Source organism: Columba livia, chromosome Z, assembly GCF_036013475.1.
Source record: "Columba livia isolate bColLiv1 breed racing homer chromosome Z, bColLiv1.pat.W.v2, whole genome shotgun sequence".
Lineage (NCBI taxonomy): Eukaryota > Metazoa > Chordata > Aves > Columbiformes > Columbidae > Columba > Columba livia.
In genome coordinates this window covers 29,775,737-29,789,956 of record NC_088642.1, presented here as the reverse complement: position 1 = coordinate 29,789,956, position 14,220 = coordinate 29,775,737, and the positions used below count along the sequence as shown (strand labels likewise).

At 45.0% G+C, this 14,220-nt stretch overlaps 2 protein-coding genes across 6 annotated transcripts in view; one reads left to right on the top strand and one right to left on the bottom strand.

Moving 5' to 3' along the window:
* The first annotated feature begins 925 nt into the window (after positions 1-925).
* Positions 926-11,384, top strand: DIMT1 (DIM1 rRNA methyltransferase and ribosome maturation factor). Its single transcript, XM_065045272.1, has 12 exons — positions 926-1,396; positions 1,599-1,672; positions 2,585-2,671; positions 3,029-3,090; positions 3,198-3,291; positions 3,380-3,429; positions 4,283-4,406; positions 4,518-4,610; positions 5,350-5,414; positions 5,717-5,780; positions 6,272-6,378; positions 9,687-11,384. Exons 1-12 carry the CDS (start codon positions 1,336-1,338, stop codon positions 9,727-9,729), a joined length of 924 nt encoding a protein of 307 aa, XP_064901344.1. The 5' UTR covers positions 926-1,335; the 3' UTR covers positions 9,730-11,384.
* Positions 11,343-14,220, bottom strand: part of KIF2A (kinesin family member 2A) — a 56,753-nt gene continuing 53,875 nt past the window's right edge. For 3 of the 5 annotated variants that reach the window (XM_065045267.1, XM_065045268.1, XM_065045269.1), the window contains exon 21: positions 12,185-13,094. In XM_065045267.1, coding sequence (XP_064901339.1) covers positions 13,009-13,094 — 86 coding nt within the window. In that variant the 3' untranslated portion in view covers positions 12,185-13,008. Of the gene's footprint in view, positions 13,095-14,220 lie in introns of all 5 variants that reach the window. The other 2 variants (XM_065045270.1, XM_065045271.1) reach the window with 1 other exon arrangement.

Genomic DNA, 14,220 nt, shown 5'->3' with positions numbered 1-14,220 from the left:
AGAAATCCCAGTAACTGCTTCTCAGAAACAAGAGCATTGCAAAAACGTTATCGAGGTACCTGAAACTACCGCCATCCTTTACCCCCTCCTCGTTGCCACCAAACCACTCTAGGAACCAGCAGAAAACTACCCAAGGGCCGGTGCTCGTAAGCATGGACAGAAGGTGTGGGGGGTTTTGTCAACTGTAAATTCAATTTTAATAAGAAAACCCCCCGGCACTTCGGGGCAAGGAGGAGTTGTAGCCTCAATCAAAGCTGTCAGTGAGTCTTAGAGCAACACATGTCTGTGTCCTGACAGAAAGGGGAACTGAAGGGTCTTAATCTGGTTTGGATTATGCATATTTGTTGCCAAGCTCCAGGCAGAGTTTTCCTAGGGAAATCTGCATTACCTCTGCACTGCAGCTGTGAAAAGAAAAACGTGCTTTGCTCTGTCTTATGATGCGGGAAAACAGTAACTATTGACTGTGCAGCTTCACACAGGGATGACTTCACACATGACTCTCTGTATTAACGGGTCGTATTTTCATCTCTAGCATATCTTGTTCCGTAAGACCACAGTAAGTGGATAAAAGGCAAACTAGCAAAACCTCTGCTAAGATATAACTTTTCATAAACATCCAATGTAAATTGTTTAAAAGTCATAGGTTCAGAAACATGTACAGAAATATCCACCACAATTTTCTGGCATCCCGAGAGGTTGTCTTCGAAAACGCAGAGACCCCGCTGCTCCGGAACCTCCCGCCACCAGCCGGGACCAGCCACTGCTGCCCCCCCCGTCCCCCGGCGCGCCGCCGGGACGTCACTGCGCCCCGAGTCGCGGCCGCCTCTCCTCGCCGAGCGGATGGGAGCCGCAGGGGGCGGGGACTCCGGACTTGTGGGCGGGGCGCCTGGCGCGCGGCACCGCCTGACGTCACGGCTTCCCCGAGAGGGGCGGGGATACCACGGGGATCGCCGCGTGCAGCAGTTCTGGGCAAAGCCCGGTCTGGACAATGCGGCGCAGGACCCTGTCCAGCTGAACCTTAAGCGTGTCCAGTGTTGGGGAACCCACCGCGTTCCAGGGAGGCTGTTCCAGGGGCGGGTTGTTCCCGTTGGGAAGCCCCTGCAGCTCTGCGGGGTCTCGCTTTCGGGCGCGCGGCTCCTGCTTTCCGCGGGATGGCCGCGCGCTGACCCTAAAACCGGCCGTTCTGCCGCGGAACTGGCCCGCACACACCTCCGGCCCGCGGGGGGGCGCTGTCCGCGCGGCGCTCCGCCCTGCTACCGCGCGGCGCTCCTGCTGCAGGCCTGTCGGGAGTTGTGGTCCCGCGCGGCACGTGCGCGGGGCCCAGTCGTGGCCGCCATGCCCAAGGTGCGGGCGGGGAAGCGGCCGCGGCAGGAGCGGCGGGACGGCTGTGCCGGCGGTGAGTGCCGGGCGGGACTGGACAGGCTGGGCGGCGGTGGCCCCGCCGGGTTCGTCCTTGCTGCGGGGACGGCTCGGTGCTGCGAGCGGCCCCGGGGGAGGGCAGCGCCCGGCGGGGAGCGCGGTCCGGGCAGGGAGCGGCGGCGGCCGGTGGCGGTTCCGCGACGCGGCTGCGGCAGGAGTAACGCCGCTTTCTGCCCCAGGGATCCTCTTCAACACCGGGGCCGGGCAGCACATCCTGAAGAACCCGCTTGTCGTCAACAGCATCATCGAGAAGGTGCGTGGCGCGCGGGGCCTCCCGCCAGGAGAGTCCTGCGGCGCGGCCCTCGACCCGAACCGGCGCTGCGGCGCTCTCGCAGGGACCTTCCGCCTCCGCCGCAGCTACTGCCTTGATAGTGCTGCTCGCTTTTTGTTACTGCTTTCTACGTGTGGCGGCTTGCTTAGTTTTCTGTACGTGCAGAATCACACAGTCCTAGAACTCTTTAGTTTCGAAAAGACCTTTAAGGTCATCGAGTCCAACCATTAACCTAACACTGCCAAATCCACCACTAAACCATGTCCATAAGAACATCATCTACGCATGTTTTAAACCCCTCCAGGGATGGTGATTCCACCACTTCCCTGGCCAGCCTGTTCCAATACCTGACAACGCTTTCCGTGAAGGATTTTTTTCCTAATATCCGATATAAATCTCCCTGGCACAACTTGAGGCCATTTCCTCTTGTTCTATCACTTGCTATTTGGGAGACCAACCCCCTCCATGCTACAACCTCCTTTCAGGTACTTGTAGACAGGGATAAGGTCTCCCCTCAGCCTCCTTTTCTCCAGACTGAACAGGCCCAATTCCCTCAGCTGTTCCTCATCAGACTTGAGCTCCAGACCTCCCGACAGCTTCGTTGCCTCCTCTGCACTCTCTCCAGCACGTCGGTGGCTTTCTTATGATTAGGGTCCCAAAACTAAACACAATATTTGAGGTGTAGCCTCTCCAGTGCTGAGTACAGCGGTCAGTCAGATACTCCTGTTTTCACAGTTTTGCTCCCATCCCTTTCTAAACAACACTCACACTCCTCTGCTGGCTGACTTTGGCCTTTTACCAAGCTGCGCATATGTCACATGCGTTTTGTTTTAAAATTAAATGGTTACTTGAAATTGGTTCTAGAAAAGTAACTGAAATGCTGTTTGTTCATAGGCTGCCCTGCGACGCACAGATGTCGTTCTGGAAGTAGGCCCAGGAACCGGTAACCTAACAGTAAAGATGTTAGAGAAAGTAAAAAAAGTAAGTGAATTTCTCCCTCACCTTCCTCAAGCTCAAACCACCTCATGGCTTAGACTGTGGCAAGCAGAAGGATCTTCATTTGCTTGATTAAATTAAGCAGAATTATGGATACTTTTCGTAATATTTGCGTAATACCAATGAGCTTTTAGCTATTCATGTAAATCTTGCATGGTTTTATCAAACTATATTGCTGTTACCCATTTATGTGGTGAGTCTGCATGTTTTGGAGGAGGGAGGAAAGATGCACAGCCTTTTTGGGAATTTTAAAGAATGATATGAACCCATAGCAACAGATACACGTTTTTTTTCACAACTGGAATTTTAACATAAAGTTGTAAATATATACTTTGTTTTCAGGTTATTGCTTGTGAAATTGATCCTAGGCTTGTTGGTGAGCTTCAGAAGAGAGTTCAGGGCACGTGAGTACCAACTGTGGAAACAGCAAGCACTTAAAGCAGCAGAGCTGCCGTGGAAGAACTTTGGCAACGTGCATCTCTGAGGATAACCACACTGTATTTTCCCCCAGGTGTCTGGCAAACAAACTTGAAATCAAGGTTGGAGATGTCTTGAAATCAGACTTACCGTTTTTTGATGCGTGTGTTGCTAACTTGCCTTACCAGGTATGGGCTAAACAACATAGCAAAACTTCTTTCTCTTTTAATGATGATTGCCCTGAAGTTATACTAATGAGATTGCTCTTTTCCTCAGATTTCTTCACCTTTTGTGTTCAAATTATTGCTTCATAGACCTTTTTTCAGGTATGTGGAAGAGAGCTCTGCATTACTTGATAGAAAAACAAAACAAACTTTAAAAAATATTCTCAAATCTAATTTTTTCAGTTCTTAAAGTATCAGTTTGATGGGTCAGAGCTGCACCAGGTTTTTTTTCTAATACGAAAACTGACAGTGCCCAGGAATTAGTTCAAGTCTGTGTAGTAAGCGCAAGAAAATTGAGTCTTGGCATCAGTGAGTGTCCAGCTGATGAAAACAGGAGTTGCACCTCGTTACATTAGTATTATAACAAATCGTTATTCTGCGGATAAGTAGGGCGTTGTAGCATCTCAAATGCCTTTCTGCCTTAAAAATGAAGGGTGGAAAGTGCCTTAAAAAGGAAGAGTGGAAAGGGTAGGATCAATGCCAAGACACTTCCTGTTATCTGGTTCAAAAATGCAGGTGCTTAGGTACTGCCGTGTGTTATTCAATGTGTCAGCAGTTACTGATTTCACTCACTGAAGTGCTAATGTTAGTGACGTTACTGGTCAATTTGTGGAGCTAGAGAGTCTGGATTTGAAGGATTTGTCATAGAATTGTTCAAAATGGTTGGTTACAGTCAGGCACAAAACTCTGAGACTAGTCTCTTCCATCCTAATCCATTTAGTGGTATAAATAATCAAATTCTTCTGTAGCTTTAAGGAGATTTAGATGGTTTCACCATGTTTTATGGTGGTTGTTCTTTTAAGAGAGTGAGCTGATTAAGGCAGAGTTTGTTTATGACAAACTTTTATTGCTTCTAAGCAGTGAGGAACATCCTTTGTTTTCCAAGTGTGTTAGTTGGCTTTTGACATAGAAGTTGATTACTTATAATGGATTTTCTCATTTCTGTTATTCTCAGGTGTGCAATACTTATGTTTCAAAGGGAGTTTGCACTTCGTTTGGTTGCAAAACCAGGAACAAAACTGTACTGCAGACTCTCCATTAATACTCAGTTATTAGCTCGCGTGGACCATTTGATGAAGGTACGTTGTTCTGTGCTGCCTAACAGAGCTATGAAAGACAGAAGAATGTGTCTAGGAATGTGAGGATTTGCTGTTTATTCATCCAGCTGCCTGACTTCTCCCAACTAACAGGTTGGAAAGAACAATTTCAGGCCCCCTCCCAAAGTGGAATCAAGTGTTGTCAGAATAGAACCAAAGAACCCACCACCACCTATCAACTTTCAGGTGAGTGTGGCATACTCAATAAATGTGTAGTGTACTAGTGATAATACTTAATTTCATTTTTATTTTCCCTTCTTACTGAGTTGCATGTGCTGTTTTCACTATTAAGTACCAGCTATTCATTGGCATTCACTTTCTCTGTTGATGAGTCTTGTGTTAGGATGTTACCTGAGTGTGCCACCATCAATTCAGGTGAACCTTCATTTGCAGTATTTCTGACAAGACTGAGATGCCATCTCCATGTTGGTTGGGGAGTTGCTAATAATAATGTCCCTTTCTTCATGGTTTGTATCTCCCAGATACATTCTGGCTGATGACTTTGTTGGTTATGATCAAAGTGGTATTTATGAGAAGTCTCATGTTCACGTGAGTGGGTATTATCTCAGAAGACAGATGTTACAGCATGCTATTCTTAAACCTAATTTTTTAAAACATTTTGATCTTCAAGACCGTCTTGCCCAAGGTTAGCTGTAGTTTCAAGTGTCTGCTTCCGCAGCACATAAAATCTGGCCAATAGTGCCTAGGCATGAAAATGAGCAATCAAAAGGATTTTGTGGGTTAAATATTTTCTCCTCCGTTTGTATTGCCTTGTTCAAGGCAGGACTGGTTTTTATTGTTTAGAAAGGTATTTTCCTGAAAGATTTTCTTGCGTGTTTGGTACTGTGAAGTTGTCCGTAGTGGCTGTTCTGGTTTGTAGTAGCTGTCTGTTCCATTCTGTAAATTCTGAAATTTTTTGTTTCAGGAGTGGGATGGTCTGGTAAGGATAGCCTTTGTTAGGAAAAACAAGACACTCTCCGCAGCATTTAAGTAAGTAACTTCTATAAAAGGAAATATTTTCAAAGTTTGAGAGTTCATCCAGTGAACCATTTCTTTTGTGCAAATGCAGAGCTGTGTTAGATGCATGCCGGCACAGTCTGGGGTAAACCATGATGGAGGATTTCTGCTGAGGTCACGAGCTTTTTCTTTTCAAAGAAAACTAGGCAGCTGTTGAACAGCTTTGTATAGTAGTTACAGGTTTTTATAATAAAGATTTAAAACCAACCTCAGTTACCTCAAAAAAAGAATCTCATTAAAGCTGAGTTTTCATTCTAAACTTGTATTTCTTTCAGGTCAAGTGCTGTAGAGCAGCTGCTGGATCATAATTACCGAATTCATTGTTCCTTACATAATACAGTAAGTGCCTTTTTAGTATATTAAATTCTGTTTCTGTGTACTGTGACCTACACACTGGCTTTTATAAGAGTAAAAAATTAACATTGACAAGCTTAACATGTTAAAAAGATTTTCATGGGACAGTTTGAGGGAGGAGCTTCCTTCCTAGAGGAAAATCTAAAACTGTCAGTATATAACAGTGCAAAAGCTGAAAGCTGAGTATGTTATTAATGCATTGGCTGTACAGGTCTCAAGGACATTAACTGATGTAAGGAAACATTTTGTCTCTGCTTAGCAATACTGCTGTGATTAATTTATAGTGAACGAGCTGAAGTGTGAAAATTCAGATACAACAACAGAAGAATATAGTAGTCAACACAAGATAAAATACAACTTATTTCTATCACTTGAAACAAGAATTATTCTAAAGCAGAAAAATAACAGATTATTAAAATGAACTATTTCTATGCTATGAATAGCAAATGAATTTGTATCCTATTTTCTATTGACAGGAAATACCTGAAAATTTCAAAATTTCAGAGAAAATACAGACAGTCCTGAAAAATACAGGTTACTCTGAGAAACGAGCCCGTTCAATGGATATAGATGATTTTATTAGGTATTTTTTTGTTTCAATTTATGCCTTTTAAGCTTCTTCACGTTCTGTTTGCACCTGTACCCATGTATCACAGATTAGTATTGGGTTACACAGGAACAGTACTAACTCTGTTTTCCACTCAATACCAGACACTCCTGGCTCCCAGTCTTGAGCATGAACAAACATGTGAACCCTGTATATGCATTTTAACTGCTGCTTACAGTATTTAGAAGGAACTAGCAAAAGATCCCTATTGCTGGTATTTGTGTAATAGACCATTCCATGTCTCCTCTAAAAGTGGCTCTAATATGGAATTGGTTGTTATAATTTCTCTGGAAGCAGACGCAGCCATTCTCTATATGTCCTGAGGATTAGGTCTTAGTCTATAGCACAATTTGGAAATTTGGGTAATGAAGTGCTATATTCTGCTCTTACTTCTGTCAGTTAATTTAAGTGGCAACATGAATCCTCTTCTGACTTAAGAATTCCCAGCTGTTTCTCAGTTTGACAACAAATACAGGTTCCATTTTTCTACCCTCTTTAAAAGGGGTACAACGTTTCCATTTTTCCAGTCATCAGAGACTTCACCTGACTGTCGTGACTTTTCAAATATCATGGAGAGCGGCTTGGCAAGTGCATCAGCCAATTCCCTCAGGACCCTGGGATATATCTCATCAGGTCCCATAGACTTATGTATGTTCAGGCTCCATGAGTGGCCACAGACCTGATCCTCACTAACGTGGGAGGGACTTTGCTCCCTCAGTCCCCTCTTGCAGTTCATCCACTTGAGAGGTGTGGGAAGAGAGCTTGCTCGTGAAGACTGAGGCAATTTGCTGAGTGCTCAGCCTCCTCCTCATCCATTGTTACCAGTTCACCAGTCTTGTTCATTGAGGGGCTGCACTACCTCTGACCTTCCTGTTCTGCCTGACCTACCTGTAGAAGCCCTTCTTGTTATTCTTTGTGTTCCTTGCCAAGTTCAGCTCCAGCTGCGCCTTGGCCTTCCTGACCTCATCTCTGCACAACCGCAGTGTCCCCTCTGCTCTTCCCAGGATCCCTGTCCCTGCTGCCACTGCCTGTGCATTTCCTTCTTGCCCCTTGGTTTGTCCAGCAGGTCACGACTCAGCCATGCCGGCCTCTTGCCCTCCTTACCCCATTTCTTATACTGGGAATCGGGAGCTCTTGCACTCAGTGGAACGTGTCCTTAAAGCTCTGCCAGCTCTGTTCTGTTCCCTTGTCCCTGAGGGCAGTTTCCCAGGGGTCATGTTCACTAACTCCTTGAAGAGCTGGAAGTTGACTTTCCTACCATTCAGGGCCCTGACTTTATTCGTCATCTGTCCCACGTCCCTCAGGACTGTGAACTCCATGAGTGTGTGATCACTGCAGCCCAGGCTGCCTCCAGTGTTGGCATCACTGATTAGCTCACTTGCACTGGTGGCCATCAGGTGTGGTGTCACATCCCCTCTGGTAGGGCTGTCTCTTACCTGGCCTAGAAGTTATCCTCAGTGCATTCCAGGAGTCTCCTGGATTGCCTACAGCTCACTGTGCCACTTTTCCAGCACGTGTCAGGGTGGTTGAAGTCCCCCAGCAGGACGAGCCTGCAAGCACGATGCCTCCTGTAGCTGGAGTAAGAAGGCTTCATCAGTAGCCTCCCCCTGATTGGGTGGCCTGTAGGAGACACCAGCCACAAGGCTTTCTTTGTTACCTAATTCTCTGACTCTTACCCGTAAGCTTTCAGCCTGCTTGTGGCCATTCTTCAGAGACAGCTCTTCACACTTTGTCCATTTCTTGATGTAGAGGGCAACACCTGCACCCTTCCTTCCTTGTCTGTCTCTTCTAAACAGCCTGTAGCCACCAGTCACTGCACTCCAGTCATGGGATCTGTCCCACCAAGTTTCAATCATCGCCACAAGGTTGTAGCTTTCTAGCAGCACAGTGGCTTCCAGTTCCTCCTGTTTGTTGCCCATGCTGCGTGCATTGGTGTAGAGGCACTTCAGCTGGGCTGTTGGCTGCGTCATGTTGTTAGAGGAACCCCCTTAATTCTTTAGAAGTATTTCACTGGAGTTTTCCTGTTGGCCTCAGTTACCTCGGAGTCCCTGCCTTGTCTCCATAAGACTTCAGGTGTGTTCCAGTGAGGCCAGCATGTCTCAAGGCCACTGGCTGAGGGTCCTAACTAGCACCCCACCCCTCTGTCCTTGGTGGCTTGTCCCACAGCTTGTCACAGGCTATATCGTCTCCGTCCCCCATCATGTCTAGTTTAAAACTCTGTTGATGAGCCCAGGTAGCTCATGTGCAGAGACCCTGTTTCCCCTTTGAGAAAGGTGAGTTACATCTGACACCAGCAAACCTGGTGTTGTGTAGGCCATGCCATTATCAAAAAACCTAAAATTGTGGTGGTGACACCAGCCACAGAGCCATGTATTAATAGATGGTGTCCATTTGTTTCCTCAAATGTCACTGTCCACAACTGCAAGGAGGGAGGAGAAAATAACCTGTGGTCCCAATTCCCTTACCAACTGTCCTAAGTCCCTGAAGTCTCTTTTGATCACCCCTGGACACCTTCATCACCACCCAAATGTAAGACCAGCAATGGGTGGTAGTCCTGAGGGCCGTACCAGTCTGAGAAGTTTCCTGGTGATGTCCTTAACCAGGGCCCCAGGAAGGCAGCAGGCTTCCCTAAGAGGGGGGTCTGTTTGGGTCCTCTGTTCCCTTCAGAAGGGAGTCACCTACAACTACAACCCATCTTTTCTTCGTCATGGAGGTGGTTGTAATACAGGGGATAGGCCTTTCTGATTCTGTCAATACTTGTGGTGTAGATGTACCTTCATTTTCCTCATCCATTGTGGCCTTCTACATCCAGAGCCTCATACCTGTTGTACAGAGACACCTAGGAGGATGAGGTGGGTTTCACCTGCCAGCCTGAGTGTGGATTTGTGGCCATTCACTCCTTTCCCTTGAGCTGCTGTCTGCAGTTTGGCAGGGGGAGGATACAGGACTCCTTTGATCTTGTGTTTTTACTGGTGGCCATTCCTGTCTCAGGGAGGCCAGAGCACGGTCCCAACAGTCTGTCTCCTCCTCTGTCTCCCTGATGTTTCTTGACCTTTCTACTTCAGTACAAAAACTGCACTGAAAATATACCTGTCTCTCTAAAGTAAAAAATTTGCAAATAACTTCTATTTTAACATTTGTAACAATTCTTGATGACAGTTGAACAGCAATGGCTACTTTCCTGCTATTTTTGCATGTTCTTTGCCAGGCAGCACATCTTAAAAATGCTGTAAGCTGAAGTATAAATTGCTAGAAATGGTAACAGAAATGTTTTACTCTTTCAGACTGCTGCATGGCTTCAATTCAGAAGGCATCCATTTCTCATAGATCCTACTGCAAGCATGGAAGATGGTCTGTGTTTTGTCACCAAAACCTCACATCAGACAGAGTGACTGCAGTGAGACCAACTCTTCTCACAAAAGGGGTGGACAGAACACAACATCCACACTCCGGTTCTTATTAAATCTTACATGCAGTTTTATCGCAGAGAGGAGGCAAAAAGCTGCTGCTCTGTATTTTAAAAGCAGTAAATTCCTTCCTGGCAAAAGTGAGGTGCTGGACTTCCAAGTGACTCTGTGTTCAAATACACCAAATAACATGTATTGATGCTGCCGTAATTGAAATCTACGTTCTCTGATCATGGCCTTCACCTCACTATATTCTTGCACAATGCTTGACAGTACAACCCATAGTCTGGTCTGGGCAATGGAAACAGAGTTACAGTCATTTTTCTTGTTGGGGATTATTTGTATTAAAGTGTATTTAAACACTTCCTTTTGATGCAAAATGCCTGTGTCTTCCATTTGTCCTCTGGTAGTGACACACATTCCAGGTCTGTCCATAACCTTTTCTTGGAGAAATCCCAGTAACTGTTTCTCAGAAACAAGAGCATTGCAAAAACGTTATCGAGGTACCTGAAACTACCGCCATCCTTTACCCCCTCCTCGTTGCCACCAAACCACTCTAGGAACCAGCAGAAAACTACCCAAGGGCCGGTGCTCGTAAGCATGGACAGAAGGTGTGGGGGGTTTTGTCAACTGTAACTTCAATTTTAATAAGAAAACCCCCCGGCACTTCGGGGCAAGGAGGAGTTGTAGCCTCCATCAAAGCTGTCAGTGAGTCTTAGAGCAGCACATATCTGTGTCCTGACAGAAAGGGGAACTGAAGGGTCTTAATCTGGTTTGGATTATGCATATTTGTTGCCAAGCTCCAGGCAGAGTTTTCCTAGGGAAATCTGCATTACCTCTGCACTGCAGCTGTGAAAAGAAAAACGTGCTTTGCTCTGTCTTATGATGCGGGAAAACAGTAACTATTGATTCTGCAGCATCATGCAGGGATTACACAAACTATTCAGCCACAACTTCAAGATGCATCTGCTACCTGACAGGACACGTGTAATTTGCAAGATGTGGTAAAAAGCTGCTGAAATCCAGCTGCGTCTGTCCTTCCCACTCCTGTTTGGTACCTCCTGTAAAGCACAGCCTGGCTGTGGCTCTGGGGGCACATGCGGGAAGAGGAGGGAAGGCACCGCTTCTCAGGTAGGGTGTCTCAATCTTCCGAGGCTTTTTAGAAAGTGCGATTTCCCTAGAGCAGCTCCAAAGAAACCCACTGGGACTACACCTCTACTATCACCTGCTAACAAAAGCTGCCCCCTTCTATTTCCGTGTTTTCTTCTCTTCACTCTGACGGACGATGCTCTTAAACAACTGCTCAGAAAGATGGGTGATGGTTCTTTGAAGATCTTCTGCAAAACTAAAGTCAGGACACTACTCTGGGGAACTTCTTCCCCTATGACACGTTTGTACAGAAGCGTTAGCTCCAAGTAAATATCCCATCTGAAATCAGAGGCCTTTTCAAAAGTGTAACTCCAATGTGCTTTCAATGTGAAACCCTTCCCACAGCGCAATATAACTTTTGTATGAATAAATTCAGACGTACAATTCATGTAATAGCTTACTTTTATTAAACACATGTAAAATCTACATTGTTTCAGTTTTTATGTTTACACACAGGAGGACTTTTTTTTGTTTTTTTAATCTTGATGCAACAAGAGCGTCCCATAGCCTATCTTGCTATGGGAGATACAAACATGGAACACGACAAGAATCCTGGCTCATTTAACTCTCTTTTCATTGCCTTCCCCTTATTTCCCTCCAGGCCTGGCACAAACAGACAGGCCTGTCTTCCAAAAGCAATTGTTCAACAGCTCCAAGGGAAAGTCTGCTGACACAAACTCCTGGAAACAGGGAGAACTCCTAGAGAGTTCTACAATTCTTCATTTGACAAGAAGTCTTACATGAAAGATCAATCTTTTTTGGATACTTGCAAAAATAACGTGAGTGCCACCAGCTAAAAAGTGCTGACACACGTGGTGCCATTTGTGAGAGTTCAGGTACTTGTGGGATTTCTGTTAGCACTAGGTAAAGGTATTGCGCAAAATCCTCAAATGACGCAATTTCACCCCACTTTTCAGTTGCTGGCACTGTACAAAGGGAAAAATAGGCATGAGCTACTTTATTTTAAAGCAACAGAGCTACTCAAACTACCTGCAAACTACAATTAATGTACACGTAAGTTTCTCATGCATCAAAAGCTAAATTTTAACAGTATGTGAAAGGCAAAGTTTGCATTTAGCTATATCCCCATAGTTTGACAACGCAGAGGTCAGATCATACCTTTACGCTGACAGTATTATCACGCCACGCCACATACTGTATAGCTGCTTTATGCTAAGATACAACTCTCCTCAGTGCTTAAACATGACCCTTTTATACATCAACTATTTTTTTCTCTTTTTTTTTTTTTTTTTTAATTACAGAGAAAAATGTTAGAATTTTATAATCATTTTCATGGCATTCAAATAAATCTAGATTCCAGATTTTTCAAAAGGAGGATGGAATGTCCAGCTGTTTGTCCACTCCAACAGCTCTTGCAGTTCCTGTTCAAATGATATGGCACATCCTGTGAAATGACACTAGCCAGCAAAAATTAAAGTCTAAAAACACGTTAAAAACGTACACGCACTAAAAGTAATTCATACTGACAAATAAGGAATGTCGTTCATTAAGGCTGTGCTTCAGGAGGATGTTCAGGGTTAAGTAGCCTTCAGCAAGGCACCGAACGGGAAGAGGTCAGCACAGCTGTCTCTGGAAGAGGAGGTATGTACAACCACTAGTGAGGTGTGCATGCACGCAAACACAATTTAAATCTGCACAGCTGGTCTTCGTAATAAAACTGAACACAGCTAAAAGGAAATACTGCGTCTTTTTAATGGCCACATTTTTACTTCATTATTAAAACATGGCCGATATTTCCAAACATAAAGTTCACACTTTGAATAAATGAAATATTTTAAACAAAGTGCTTCACAGATCCGAACCCTGCACGCTTGTGCTGTCTGGTCTAGAAGCATTTTGTAGACATTGGAGCATTTCACACGAATCTGAAAATGTCACTCAGGTGAATAAGAAACAGGACATTTCCACAGACATTTCTAACAGTTTTACACTTTCAAGTAATTGAGTTCTTACGGCCACTGGGATTTGTAACAAATGTTGTGCTACAGCAGTACAGGTTCGTGGATTCCTTTAGCAGCAGAGGCCCCTTTCAAAGGGCACGTGGTCTTTTCGGGTTGATCTGTTTACTGGCCTGTTCCTCCTCTTGCAGAGCTGCCCGGAAAGATTTCACTTTGTCTTTAAAGAAAAAGAGAGAGTAAGTGCTGATGTGCCTGCGCTCAACACAGATCTTGAAACTAAGCCCTGATGCTCGGCATCCCGGCCCCAATGCACAACAAAGAACATTCTTCTGCAGAAACAGCTGACGCCACAAACTACAAGAGGATTGAGAGAAGCTTAAATTCAATACTCACCACACAAACAAGTTGCTTAGCAACTCAGTCCCTTCTGAGATGCCACCCCTGTCTCCAAGCAGGAGAGGGCTGGAAGCTGCACAATTGCATTCCCAGCATGAAACCTCTTCACACCTAAATTCTGCTTCTAACTGACAGAGTACAGGGAGATGCACACCACACACACCCTTCTGCTTCCCAGCAGCTTCCAACCATGCTCAGAGGCACACAGAATTGTATTTAGCGTACAGTCTCTTCTGTACATTCCAAAGCCCAGCAGAGTAAATTCTACTCCCCTTGTGATCTTCTATGAATGTGAAAAGCATTTGTGATTAAATTTTAGAAGTTCTTCACTGTAAAGACATAAACGTATCATTTGTTTCATCGTAACTTGAAGAGGAATGGCAGAAACGTCAGATAGGAAGTGCAGCATCCTTTCATATTTCCGTTCCTATCCCCTTCCACTCTCCAGTAATAATAATAACAATAATAATAAAGAAGAAGAAGAAGAATAGTAAAATACCACTCCACTCGTCAGCCCCCAGCAACACCCTTGAATTTTTACCAGAACACCATGCTGCCTGGAGTACAAATTGTTATAGAAACTAGAACGAAGAATTCATCTCCGGGAGGTACCAAGTTGACAAGCTGATTTTGGAAGTGCAATAGTCAGTTCTGGGCACTAAGAATTATCTGCAGTTTGTTTTTCAACAAAGAGAGGCTGACAAAATTCAGACCAAAAGGCTGCTGAAGGAAAAGGAAGGCTAATAAACAAGCTCCTCAGAGCTCGATGCCACTCGTAAGCACAGTCTTAAAAATGACGTTAGGCTGCCTGCTACACTACAGAATGCAACAGAGCAGGAACTGGGAGCACCTATTACCTTTTTCTCATTGCAGTGCCCTCTTTTTTGTTTACGATGTGTTTGGATTTTCTTTTTCTTTATTGTTTTGAAACAAAGGAAAAGCAAAGT